The 14,224-nt window shown below is 50.2% G+C and overlaps 1 protein-coding gene across 1 annotated transcript in view; it reads right to left on the bottom strand.

Annotated features, from left to right (window-relative positions):
• The window catches only part of LOC138453422 (CD109 antigen-like), an 812,557-nt gene that overhangs the window by 288,427 nt on the left and 509,906 nt on the right, over nucleotides 1–14,224 (bottom strand). The window contains exon 21 of the mRNA XM_069606255.1: nucleotides 10,125–10,269. Coding sequence (XP_069462356.1) covers nucleotides 10,125–10,269 — 145 coding nt within the window. The remainder of the gene's footprint in view (nucleotides 1–10,124; nucleotides 10,270–14,224) is intronic.

The raw sequence follows: 14,224 nt of genomic DNA, 5'->3' as shown, positions 1-14,224 counted from the left end.
CTCACTCCTTTGTTTATTCAAATAGAAATATGTTGTGTGTATGTAGCTTATCCTCTTCCACTCCTTTCATACTTTGCAATTGCTTCTTGGTAAGTTATTTGGCATTTATATAGCATTCTATATATCACTGGAATGACCTCAAAGCGCTGGTAGGTTGAAGACCCTCAGAGATCATAGTCCAGGTCAGTGTAGAGTGTAAGGTGTCGGATCTTGGATCCACCGATTATGTGTGCATCTGATGCGATTTCCTGGTGGTAGCTGCATCCTAGCATTAGGTGTGGTGGTATTTGATATAAGTTGAATGTGTGCAATCTAGAGCTTGTTCACCAAGAATGGCTTCTGGTTGTATTAGGCCTATGCAGGATGCATGTGTGCAGCTAGGCCGATTTTCGTGTGGTGTAGCTGCGTTTTATCAGAATGTTGGTGGTCATGAAGCATTGTTCGTATGTGAGCAGCTAGGCTGAAATTAATCGAGTGGTGTAGCTATGCTCGGTTTGTTGGTGTAGAGTAGAGCGTGAGCATGGTGACAGGAGAGGTGAGTGTGTGGGTAGAGGTTTTGATCTAAAGGCCTCGCAGTTCCAGATTTCAGGTGTGCAATTGCTGCGTTCAGAGTAAAATTATTAGTGACGTTGCATTCAGAGGCGTCATTGCTCGGGATCTGTTGAACATTTGTTGGCATGTTGCAAGGTTTCAGCTGCCTTTGATGGTCAAATTTTTCTTCAAAAAATGTTTAAAAAAATCAATCAGCATTTATGAAAAGAGCCAGGTTTTTAGAGCTTTGCGGAAGGCTATGTAGTCTTCGATGTGTTGAATATGTGGGGGAAGTGAGTTCCACCGAGTTGGGGCCAAGGTTGAGAAGGCAGATCCTTCGATCCTGACAGAGGTAGAGGTTGAAATCACTAGAAAGAGGGCAGTGCTTGATTTTAGGGTGCAAGATGTTAGGTAGGGTTTTATCTTCTCTTGTAGGTACGTAGGGCCGGTCTTGTGCACTGCTCAGTGGGTAATGCATAGGGTCTTGAAGGTGGCCCTTTGTCCGACTGGGAGCCAGTGGAGTGTGCAGAGAGCAGGTGAGATGTGGTCTGTGTCCCAGGGCGAGGAGGAGTTTGGCGGCAGCGTTTTGGGCTCTTTGGAGTTTGTTGAGTTGGTATGCCGGTGCTCCCAGGTATAAGGATTTGGCATCATTACTTAGTCCAGTCTCGATATTACAATAAACATAACAGCGGCGAGTCTATTGGGGTAGGAGAGGCAACGTAAAATGTGTCTAAGAAGCTTGAGGTGGGAGTGACAGCATTTTGAAACATTATTGATCTGACAGGAGAGGGCTAGGCCCGAGTCCATGGTGCATCCGAGGTTTGATTATTTTGGAGGGAGTGGGGGGGCCGACACAGGGGGGCAATGGGAGCAGTTGTGGGAGAAGGGCAGTATTGCTGCACACCATTATTTCAGTTTTATCAGGGTTCAAAGGGAGGTGGTTACTTGTCATCCATCGTTCAATGTCACAAAGACAAGCTTCAAGGTCGGTAAGTGGGTTGATGCTGGTCGTGGGGATTTTTAGGATAATTTGGGTATCATCGGCGTAGTTGTAACAGGAGAGGTTGCGCATGCATACGATTCTTGGTAGACTGGTCAGATAGAGGTTTAAAAGGAGAGCAGAGAGGCATGCGCCTTGGGGTACTCCAGTGTTCACAGTGCGAGCAGTTGAGACAAAAGAGAAGAGGAAGGCGATTTGTTTCCGGTTGCTGAGGAAGGAGGCAATCCATTTGAGTGCTGAGCCACAGATTCCCAAGGATACACAACAGGGGTCAAAACAATTATCACATTGATATAACATTTGTGAGTAGAAGCAGTGTTGACAATTTTCCACTGCGCTTAGGGATTTGAGAGAATCGTCTACATAGGGACAGGAATTATACCAAGTACACCCAACAAGGAAGCAGCCTGCTAATCACAAAATACAAATTTTGTTGTTATATCAATGTAATAATTGTTTTGACCCCTATTGTGGTGCAACACAGCAATAGGTAATGTAGGGTCTAACCCAATTGTACTGAATTTTGAGTCCCAATTACTCAAAAATGTATGTTCGAGGGGATTGGGTCCTCCTACGTATTCCATATCTATGACAGGTAATCACCACAGCTGTGCTGCTTCGGAAACTTTTCGGCGTCTGCGTCCTGCATCGATGACATCGATGCGCCACCGTCGAGGACCTACTCCAACGTCCGACCTCATCCGATGTGATAAGTAGGACGCACAACGCCCGTAGCCTCGGTTCCATTTTTTCCGCGAATGTGTTGCTTCGTGAATCTCGGTTACGCCTCGACTCTTTGGAGTTCTGTTCTTCTCGGTTCTTCGAACCTGTTCGTATTTTGTGCGAAAATCCTTCATAAGATGTCTTCTACTTCGTCTTTGACCCCGCGTCCAGGCTTCAAGGACTGCGGGGGGTGTGGGTCCAAGATGTCGGTGACTGACTCGCACAACGCCTGCCTCTGGTGCCTCGGGGAGGCCCACGACACGGATGACTATCGACTGCCAGTCGCTCACATCCAAAGCCTTACGGGAACGTAAGAAGTTGTTGTCGGTAGGTCGGGTGTCCAAGCCCCGGAAGTCAAAGTCTGCGGGGCTTTCGACGGATGATTCGAGAGGTGACTCTCCGCGTCGTCGTCAGAAGTTGTTACGCTGACCTGGTCCCCACGGGGGCGTCGACCGGAACTGGGCCACTGTTATTTCCACCAGCGTGACGTGTAGCGCCGAGATGACTGACTGGACTGCAAAGGAGAAGAGGAATTAACCACCCGTGGAATTGAGTGTCAACCCACCTTTCCCCACTCACGTTGTCTTCCCACAGATCACTCTTGATGTCCCCTCCTTAGTCTCACCTGATGGTTTGGAAGGAGGAGCTCTCCATCCTGCGTCGAACGCAGGGGCGCGTTGATGACCAGTTACTTCACTGGCGTAGAGGAATTGGTGAGTTCCAATATTGACTCTAAAGTCAAATTGTTCATAAGAGTTCAAATGGCTGCTCTTCACTCTGTCCGATTCCTTGCAGGTTGCCGATTAAACCACTCAAAGATTTCCAAATGGCACTCGGTAAGATTCAGGTAAGTCTATTGTGGTTTTCCCCTTAGGGGCCGGGGTACGGCGATGAAGCAGAGTTGACTGTGCCGACCCGAGATGAGGTGAGACCCCCATGGTAAATCAGGTAAGTTTTGTGGGGGGTAACTGGTATCGTCTTTGCTTTCTCCCCTTAGGGGCCGGGGTAGGGCGATGAAGCAGAGTTGACTGCGCCGACCCGAAATGAGGCGAGTACCTCCCGTGGTAAATCAGGTAAGTTCTTGGGGGGGTAGCTTGTATAGCCTTAGAGAGTCCCCTTGCTCACCTTGCTGTCTTTGTCTCCTTAGGTGTCAGAGGACGGCCGCGAGATGGAGAGAGCGTGATGGAATGCTGAAGTACCGCCAAGCAGATGAGTTCAGCGCGGCGCCGTAGGAATGTGAAGCAATGCTTCAAAGACTTGTCTTTCAGTTCCGTGGCGAAATGGATCAGGATTCAGGTAAGGATTAAAGTTAAAACTCCTGTTCTAACCTTTGTCCTTCTTGTCTTCTTGTTTCAGGAGTCCCAGGACTGAAGCGGGCGTGGCTGAAGACTGGAGCTGCTGAAACCACTGTGAGCGTTACGCTGCAGCAAGCAGAATAGCGCGAAGCACGTGTGGCTGTCCGGGGTGGTTTAAATAGCCTTGGAAGAAGATCCAGGTAAGTATTCTTCCACAGCCCCACCCAAGTAACAAAATAGTCCCTTCAGTAAAATCGTCCCTCCTAAGCCTCATTTGGCTCGAGTCTTCATGCAGCATGGTCTGCTTCAGGTAAGTTATCAATGAGCCTGGTGCCCATGGCGCCAGGACTGTACCCAAACAGCCCCTAACTGGGGCTTTTGGGCATGCTCCAAGTGGCATGATGCCTGCTTCCAGGGCGGCTGGGCCTGGTCTGGTCTTCCGGGGGCAGGCATCATGACAGAAGTCTTGTGGGTCTCCTTCAAGGAGTCGGTCTCGCCACTCCTCGGCCTCTTCGAGGCATTCTCGGAAGCGCCGACAGCGGTCGTCTTCCAGGTCCTCTTCTGAGGACTCTGCCCGGCACGTCGCTTACCCCACCAGCCGTGCGACGCCGGAGGAATGGGCTTCCTTCGGGAAGAAAATGCTGGCGATTCTCGAGTCGCAGGGTACTAAGCCATCCGTGCCCCGGAGTGGGGTCGGCCGTGAGAGGTTGAGAGACACTGCTCGCAAGAGTGGTCAGCACGAGTCACGGGAGAGGTCCCGTTCGGACAAGGGGACTCGTTCTTGACATACCCGTTCCAGGTCCCGGTCCTCGACGCGTTCGAGACCGTGTGCACCCGTGAGGTCTTCGAGGAAGACATCGACGCCTGAGGCGTCAAGGGCGTCGACAGGCTTTCTCGAGGCTCCGAGGAAGTCGTCGAAGCCGTCAACGCTCAGGTCGAAGGACACGCTCAGAGCTCCGGCTTCGAGGACTGTCGACACTGTCGATGCCGGCGGCGCTGCATCCGACGTCGACGCCGATTTACTCGACGTCGACCCTCTCGGCACCGGCGTCGATTCACTCGACGCCAGCGACGCCTTTCGAGGCCGGGGTGTCGGAGGTACCCCGTGGCAAGGGGGAACCCCCCTAGAAAGGCTCTGGTTAAGAGCAAGCACTCTCGGGTGCCTTCTTTTCACCACCTGGAATATATTTCGGAGGTGGATGAGGATTCTGATGGCCTGGTTCCTATTCAGGTTCCAGATGAGATGGTCTCGGGCCATAGTCAATTTGACAATTTGAGGCAGTCACTGCATGATGCCAGTGGACTGGACACCTCTCCGGAGGTGGAGTTTTGTAGGCCTGAGCCTGGCTCTCATGCCGATTCCTCGTACCGGCACCTTATGGCTAGGGTCTCCGAGTACTTGGGATGGTCTGCTCCCCCAGGGGAGTTTGTGCAGGATGATCTCACGGACATCCTTGATGTTGGTCCCCCAACTGACCCGGTACTGCCGTTTCATATGGCTCTACAGAGACGGGTGGCGGCGGCTTGGACTGCTTCGGAGAGTCTCCCGGCAGTAGGCAGGTCCTTGTCGCGAAAATACCGTCCAGCCAGTAGCAACCCTTGCTACTTGACCAGGCACCCACTCCGGAGAGTTTGGTGGTGCAGGCGGCCACAGCCCCAGCAAAGCAGGCGTCGTACCCTACCATCCCTCCTGATAGGGACGACAAACGTTTTGATGGCTGGACGAAGAAAGTGTTTTCTTCTGGGGGTATGGCGCTTCAGGCGGCCAACTCCATATGTGCCTTGTCTGTGGAACTGTTGCGATAGCGGCTGAACATATTCCCGAAGGGGACGAACGGGATGGTTTCCTTGCTATGGTCCAGGATGGTAAGGCTGCCATGTGTGAGTCCGTTCAGTCGGGTTTGGACAAGGCTGAATGAGTCAGCAGGTCCATGGCGGCGAGCAGCGTGATACACAGGTTTGCGTGGTTGCGGAAGTCGGGGTTTGCTCCCGATGTGCAGTCCCGGCTCCTCAACATGCCCTTTGACGGTGAACACCTTTTTGGCAGCAAGGCTGACGAGAGCCTTGAGAGGTTGCAGACCTCCAAAGCTGCATCGAAGTCGTTGGGAGCTGCAGTTCGCTAACCTCCACCTTTTCGTCCTAGGGGACAGCAATGGAGGGGTGCTTCCTTTCGCTATTACTCGTCCTTCGGTAAAGCGAGAGGAGCTAGCAGTCAAAGAGGCCAACACAGGGGTACCAGAGGTGGACGACAGGGTACCCGTGGTGCCAAGGCCGCTCGGGCAGTTGCCCCTTTGCCCTCAGGCAATGCCGCAGCCGCAACCACTTAGTCATGAGGCCAGGCCCCATGGTTCGCCGGTTGGGGGAAGGCTGGCGCAGCATCTTGTAGAGTGGCATGCCATTACTTCAGATGTGTGGGTTCTGGAGATCATAACCCACGGCTACGGTCTTCCCTTTCGGCAGAGGCCTCACGACAATTCACCAAGGAACCTCTCTTTGAAGAGTCCGGATCCGCTCCTTGCGCAGGAAATTCAAGCCCTGCTGGAGAAAGGTGCCATAGAACTGGTGCCTGTAGCGGAGAGGAACAAGGGATGATATTCCCCTTATTTTTTGATTTCGAAGAAAGACGGGGGATTGAGACCCATCATTGACTTGCGCGGTTTGAACAAACTCCTCAGGAAGGACAAGTTCAAGATGGTTACTCTCTCTCGTCCTCCAGGCCCTTCAGCTTCAGGACTGGTTGGTGTCTCTCGACCTCAAGGATGCTTACTTCCATGTGCCAATCCATCCCAAGTACAAGAAGTACCCGAGGTTCTCGGTTGGTGACTTGCACTTTGTTTCGGGTCCTGCGGATGAGATCTTTGCAGTGGGCACTCAAGATGCAATGGTCGCAGTCCTCCGGCAGGATGTCGGACCCGGTTCAGGTGCCGCCCTTGGTCGCCCAGGACATTCTGTGGTGGGCCGTCAAAGGCAACTTCATGAAGGGGGCTCCATTTTGGCTTCCCTGACCAGAGGCAATGATCGTGACGGATGCATCCCTCACGGGATGGCGAGCTCATGCCAACGAGCTGACAGTCAGCGGTCGTTGGTCTACGGAGTCCAGACTCCATATCAATCTGTTGGAGCTGAGGGCCGTCAGGCTAGCCCTGAAGGCTTTTCTGCCGACTGTGCGAGGAAAGAATGTCCTGATCCTGACGGACAACACAGTGGCCATGCACTACCTCAACAAAAAGGGGGGGGGGCAGGGTCACTTCCTCTGTGCAGGGAGGCGATGCAGCTCGAGTTCTGGGCTATCCAGCAGGAAGTTTCGATCTCGGCAGTTCATCTGGCCGGAGACGAAAAAGTGACGGCGGACGCTCTGAGCAGGCAGAGCACAATCTCTCACGAGTGGGAGTTGGCTCAGGAGATTCTCCTGGAGATCTTCGCCCTTTGAGGGACCCCTCAAGTGGATCTCTTCGCCTCCAGTGTCAACCGGAAGTGTGAGAGGTTCTGCTCGTGGGAATTTCCTCCAAAAGGAACCTTAGGAGACGCGGTCGTGGTGGAGTGGTCATTCCCACTGCTGTACGCGTTTCCACTAGTCCCCGCCATCCCGCAAGTGCTGCGGAGGTTACGGAAGTTAGGTTCCCGGATGATCCTCATTGCTCCGGCGTGGGCTCGGAGGACGTGGTACCCGGACCTTCTCGACTTGTCCATCTGTCCTCCACGTCGTCTTCCCTACCGAGACGATCTGCTCTCACGGGAGGGGGGTCAGGTTCTCCATCCAGAGGTCAGATCCCTCAACCTTCACGCTTGGCTTCTGAAAGGTTGAGGTATAAGGATTGGGACCTCCCTGAAGACGTGATGGAGGTGTTGCTCTCGGCCCGACGGCCAGCAACAAAGTCTCTGTACCGTTGGCGTAAGTTCTGCGACTGGTGCAGCGTTCAGAATGTGGATCCTTTTACATGTGACATCACCATGGTTCTGTCCTTTTTACTTTCTTTGGCCCACAGGGGCTTGCAAGTGGGTACCATTAAAGGTTACCTGGTGGGGCTGTCCATCTTTAAGCGCTTGTCTGAAGAGTGTTCCTACTTTAAAATCCCTTTGATTTCACAGTTTCTGAAAGGGCTCACTAACGTGTTCCCTCCGTCACCTTTCCTGGTGCCCGGTTGGGATTTAAACCTTGTTCTTAAGTTTCTTATGGGTGCTCCATTTGAGCCTTTACATTCTTGCCCTTTGAGGCGGTTAACTCTGAAGACTGTTTTTAGTTGCGGTTACTTCCGCTCGCAGAGTGAGTTACAGGCACTTTCAGTTAAGCCACCCTTCACTGTATTTCACAAGGACAGGGTTGTCCTTAGAGTTCGTCCTTTTCTTCCAAAGGTGGTTTCGGAATTTCATTTGAGCCAGAAGGTTGTTCTTCCGGCATTCTATCCTCCTCCGCATCCTGGTAAGGAAGAGGAGAGGCTCCATAGGCTTGATCCTAGGAGAGCTTTAAGCTTTTATGTTTCACGCATGTCCCGGGTCAGAGTGGACGATCAACTCTTTATTGGTTAAGCTGGTAAGCGTTTGGGACAAGCTGTGACGAAACAGACTGTCTCGCTGGATTATTTTGGCCATCTCGGAATGTTACCGCTTGGCGGGTAAGGACCCACCGGCTGGCTTGCGGGCCCATTCTACCAGGGGTATGGCTGCATCTACTGCCCTGCAGAGGGGTGTTCCTATTCGCAACATCTGTGATGCAGCCACCTGGGCTTCAGTACATACATTTGTACGTCACTATTCCCTCGATTCCATCCGAGGACAGGATCTGGCCTTTGGCAAGGCGGTCCTTTGCTCTGCTATTTGATTGGCAATTCTAAATTTTGAGTCTAAATTCTTTCCCTCCTCCTTGCTCTGGTACTGCTTTGGGAGTCTGTCATAGATATGGAATACGTCGGAGGACCCAATCCCCTCGAAGAACAAGTTACTTTCTTACCTGGTAAAGTCTTCAATGGGATGGTCCGACGACGTATTCCATATCGCTCCCTCCCTACCTTCCCTGCTGCAGAATTTCTTTTGCGATTGCAGCTTACGTTCCGCAAGGCTTTGTGTCTGACTGGCAGTAGACTAATGTCACACGTTCTGGGGGAAAAAACTACAACTGAGGCTACGGGCATCGTGCGTCCTACTTATCACTTCGGATGACGTCCTCGAAGGCGGCGCCTCGACGCAGGAAAAAGTTTCCGAAGCAGCACAGCTGTGGTGATTACCTGCCATAGATATGGAATACGTCGGACCATCCCATCGAAAGAACGTTACCAGGTAAGAAAGTAACTTGTTCTTCTACAGCTTCATATTTATTTCATGTTTTTGAATGGAGAACAGATTGACCCTGTTCATTTGCGATTGTTTTTTACTATAGAGGTTTTGGACTCTACACTGGGGGAGTAGGCAGACAGAAGTACAATTAAAAGCTCAAGTAAAGCCATTTGGGGAGAACTTTTATTTTAGTGAAAGTGAGTGGTCTGTTTTAGGGATGAAGACTGCCTTCAGAATAAGAAGGAAAACTTGGGATAACAAAGATTAGCGTTACAGTAAGTAACTGGGCCAAATAGGTTCTCCAAGTATGTCTCAAGAAGGGGAAGGGGGGGCACATCAGTGTTATGCTTGGAAACCCAGGATCATAGGGCATATTCAGTCAATGAAAATGTAGAATTCCAGGGTGTGTAAACATGCTACAGGAAAGTAAAATAAAATACCACCTCCAAAACTGCACTTTTAGTGCTGCACAGTTCGCTCCCAATACTCTTGTGAGGTCACTTCCCGATTCAGGAATTTAACAAAATAGAGGACAAATAAACATATTATAACAAAACTGCTAAAAATACAATTCATCGAATAGAGTTGTGTAGTAAAGTTTATGGTGTGCAAGGAGGCTCTCATCAGGATGCTACAAGAGCAAACTGCCTCTATTCTTAGTTGCTGGTGAAAGTAAGGTCAGGTGATAGATTTAGGACTTTGCCCACCAGCAGCTTCCTCACAACAACTTGGTTTCCGAAAACAAAGGCACCTTAACTACATTACCCACATACCTTCAATACATGCACAAACACTGTCTACATTCAAGCAGAAAAGGCCCCATAGGTCTGGGCAGGGAAAAGGGCCGACATCTTTTTTTTTAAAAGTGTTCTTTATGTAGAGTTTTCTCAAAGGCTCTCATCATATAACTATTTTTTATATACAATTACTATCCAATGAAAGTTGGTACTTATTTATCAAACATGGAAGGATAAGGGGCAGAGCTGGCTTTGCTAGGATTCAAACCTGCGACCTGCAGATCACACACTGATCTTCGTAGCAAGCACTTCTAACCAGAAATACCAAGGGATAAGAAATGCTTTCGTAAAGACTGAAAAACTGGCAATTCTATAAGAAGTCGATTTATCTAGTGAACAAAAGTTTGAGTACATTTCTCTAATTCTGCAGGATGGGGGGTGTTAGATTCCAGGCAGACTTGTTGCACCCACTGTTTAAGGTATTCCACATTCAGCAGAGTACATTTAAGGGCTTTTGTGCAGAGGTTTTATTTAGGATATTAAGTAGAGCGGTGGACCCATACTTACCAACCACATTCACATAGGCTACCTCACTGCCATGAACCACATCACGAGGAAAGGTGAAAAATAAACTTTTTGATCCCAGTTTCGTAGTATTCTCTACAGCCTCCAGGAGAACAGTCTGTGAAAAGGACTTCTGAATACCTTCAGCCTATAACAAAAACACGTACGTTATTGCTAGAAAAAGGTTACGTTGATTCACTTCAGAAATTTGAATGCGTTTCAAATGCCAATTGAAAAACTCAATTTCTTATTTATTTTTCCATAAGCATAAACGGCCATGCTGCTACTACTGTTACTATCACAACAAAGTCCAATACCACTAGTGTTACTATAAATACTGCAACAAATGTCACATGTAGTCTGACTAGTAGTGCTACTATAAACAGTGCTGATACCACTAACCCCCACCCACCTTCCTATACTTCCAGTACAAGCAATGCTCCAAGAAACAGTCCATAGCCTCATGTTGCCATTATTTATTTGAGAATAAAATCCCTTAAAGTGCAGTTAGATTAGGATTTATGCAGGCCATCTGTGACACTAGGGGCCAGAAGTCGGATTTACTGGAGCCTGATGCCAAGGTTGACCTATATGCCAGGAGAACAGACAGGACATCTGAACATGGATTTCTGCTGGATCAGGGCCTACTTCGGCTGAGACCAACAGATCGGAAGTTGTAGAAGGTAACCCGTACCAACAAGACCACATAACTACCAACCAGTCAACCCCAGAGCCACAGGCTGGGCCCTGCATGTGAAAAAAGTGAGGACTCCGCCAAGATGGAAGGCACTGGTTAGAACAGGTCTCTATCGGTGTAGAAATTCCAAACAAAGGTTACCCTCCTTCCACCTACCAAGCATGGTCTAAAAAAAGACACTCGCTAGATGTGGGGGCTGGAATCAGTGAAGAATATTAAGGGGAAGCAACCATTGTACTCTTCAACCTAGGGAGCCATAGAGCCTGCGAGGACCGCCACATTGGAATCCGCAAAGGCCCTAGGGACAGACCCCTTCCTGAAGCAGATCAAAAGACCATTATTAATAAAGGAAGGGAAATCTCAACTCTGAAGGGAAACAAAGGACTGGGGCGATACCAACACCCATGGTCAGTCTGGTGAGTGCTCTGGTGGAGGGCCAAATGGCTATAGAACAATGCAGACACTTAGAGGAGAAGTTCCCAAGGGGGAGAGCATCCAGCTGTAATGGGCCCATGTAACCAGAACTCTGAGGGGCCATGTTCAAGCTGGGGGTCTGGACAACAGGAGAGGATTCAGGTCTGCTCTAGATATGTGCGGTGGAAGTTGGGGGTCCCCACCATTAAAATTGCCCCTGGTGCCAGAAAGGTCATCTGTAGTACCACTTCATCTCCCAATGTCTCACAAAACAGTTGGTGGCCAGCGTTTTCTGTTCCTGGACTTAAACCCCCACAATCCACCTGGGAGTTGCAACGAACACCTGGACTCGAGCCAAACAAAGAAAATGGAAACCAGACAATAGAAATGAACCACACGTCTTCACCACATCCCAACAGCAACCAACACATCAGAAGAGTACACATCATCCCCCTACCTCTCGACTACAGAAAAACAAACTTCATTCCACAGTACAGCCAAGTAACAGGAGAACGATCATAGACTGGTGAAAACTGTTCTGTACATGGGGGAAAGGCTTAGGTTTTCATTTCCTTTTAAGTATCTCACCTGGGTCCTGGGGATAGGTCAAGCAGCACATGTTGCAGATTGTCAGGTGAACACTGCAGAGCCAATGGGAAGAGGCAGGAGGCAATGAACCATCAGCCCCAAACTATAAAAGCAGACAGCAGGAAAGGCAGAGGGAGGATGGATGGCGGAGCAGAATAAAGGTGTGGTCTTTGCGAGAGAGAGTGGTACTGGTTGTGTGCAATGTAGGTAATGTGTACAGAAGTTGAGCGATGGAGATAGTGTGGAAGGTAGGAGAAAGGGAGTGCAGTAAAAGGGGGTAGCATTAGAGAGTGAGGCTGGCAGAGATGGGCGTAGGAGTGGGGTAGAAGCAGGAAGTTGCAGGAGATAACTAGCAAACAGGGAGACGAGTCAGTGTAGAAGGATGAGCAGGGTACCAAATCCCTCAGTTTGTGGGCAAAGAGAAGTAGTAGGACAGAAGAACAAGTTACTTTCTTACCTGGTAACGTTCTTTCGATGGGATGGTCCGACGTCGTATTCCATATCTATGACATGTAATCACCACAGCTGTGCTGCTTCGGAAACTTTTTTCGGCGTCTGCGTCCTGCGTCGATGACGTCGATGCGCCGTCGTCGAGGACCTCCTCCGACGTCATCCGATGTGATAAGTAGGACGCACGACGCCCGTAGCCTCAGTTGTAGTTTTTTCCCCCAGAACGTGTGACACTAGCCAACTGCCAGTCAGACACAAAGCCTTGCGGAACGTAAGCTGCAATCGCAAAGAAATTCTGCAGCGGGGAAGGCAGGGCGGGAGCGATATGGAATACGTCCTCGGACCATCCCATCGAAAGAACGTTACCAGGTAAGAAAGTAACTTGTTCTTCGAGGGGATTGGGTCCTCTGACGTATTCCATATCTATGACAGACTCCCAAAGCAGTACCAGAGCAAGGAGGAGGGAAAGAATTTAGAATCAAAATTTAGAATAGCCAATCAAATAGCAGAGCAAGGGACCGCCTTGCCAAAGGCCAGATCCTGTGCTCGGATGGAATCAAGGGAATAGTGACGTACAAATGCATGTACTGAAGCCCAGGTGGCTGCATCAAAGATGTTGCGAATAGGAACACCCCTCTGCAGGGCAATAGATGCAGCCATACCCCTGGTAGAATGGGCCCGCCAAGCAGTAGCACTCCGAGATGGCCAAAATAATCCAGCGAGACAAAGTCTGTTTCGTCACAGCTTGCCCTAAACGCTTTCCAGCGTAACCAATAAAGAGTTGATCGTCCACTCTGACCCGGGACATGCGTGAAACATAAAAGCTTAAAGCTCTCCTAGGATCAAGCCTATGGAGCCTCTCCTCTTCCTTACCAGGATGCGGAGGAGGATAGAATGCCGGAAGAACAACCTTCTGGGCCAAATGAAATTCCGTCACTACCTTCGGAAGAAAAGAAGGACGAACTCTAAGGACAACCCTGTCCTTGTGAAATACAGTGAAGGGTGGCTTAACTGAAAGTGCCTGTAACTCACTCACTCAGCGAGCGGAAGTAACCGCAACTAAAAACACAGTTTTCAGAGTTAACAGCCTCAAAGGGCAAGAATGTAAAGGCTCAAACGGAGCACCCATAAGAAACTTAAGAACAAGGTTTAAATCCCAACCGGGCACCAGGAAAGGTGACGGAGGGAACACATTAGTGAGCCCTTTCAGAAACTGTGAAATTAAAGGGATTTTAAAGTAAGAACACTCTTCAGACGAGCGCCTAAAGATGGACAGCGCCGGCAGGTAACCTTTAATGGTACCCACTTGCAAGCCCCTGTGGGCCAAAGAAAGTAAAAAGGACAGAACCATGGGGATGTCACCTGCAAAAGGATCCACATTCTGAACTCGGCACCAGTCGCAGAACTTGCGCCAACGGTACAGAGACTTTGTTGCTGGCCTTCGGGCCGAAAGCAACACCTCCATCACGTCTTCAGGGAGGTCCCAATCCTTATACCTCAACCTTTCAGAAGCCAAGCGTGAAGGTTGAGGGATCTGACCTCTGGATGGAGAACCTGACCCCCCCTCCCGTGAGAGCAGATCGCCTCGGTAGGGAAGACGACGCGGAGGGCAGAGGGACAAGTCGATACGGTCCGGGTACCACGTTATCCGAGCCCACGCCGGAGCAATGAGGATCATCCGGGAACCGAACTTCCGTAACCTCCGCAGCACTTGCGGGATGACGGGGACTGGAGGAAACGCGTACAGCAGCGGGAACGACCACTCCACCACGAACGCGTCTCCTAAGGCTCCTTTTGGAGGAAATTCCCGCGAGCAAAACCTTTCGCACTTCCGGTTGACACTGGAGGCGAAGAGATCCACTTGAGGGGTCCCCCAAAGGACGCAGATCTCCAGGAGAATCTCCTGAGCCAACTCCCACTCGTGAGAGATCGTGCTCTGCCTGCTCAGAGCGTC

Source organism: Ambystoma mexicanum, chromosome 4p (genome assembly GCF_040938575.1).
Source record: "Ambystoma mexicanum isolate Mex_15411 chromosome 4p, UKY_AmexF1_1, whole genome shotgun sequence".
NCBI lineage: Eukaryota > Metazoa > Chordata > Amphibia > Caudata > Ambystomatidae > Ambystoma > Ambystoma mexicanum.
This window is presented reverse-complemented; position numbering and strand designations above follow the sequence as displayed.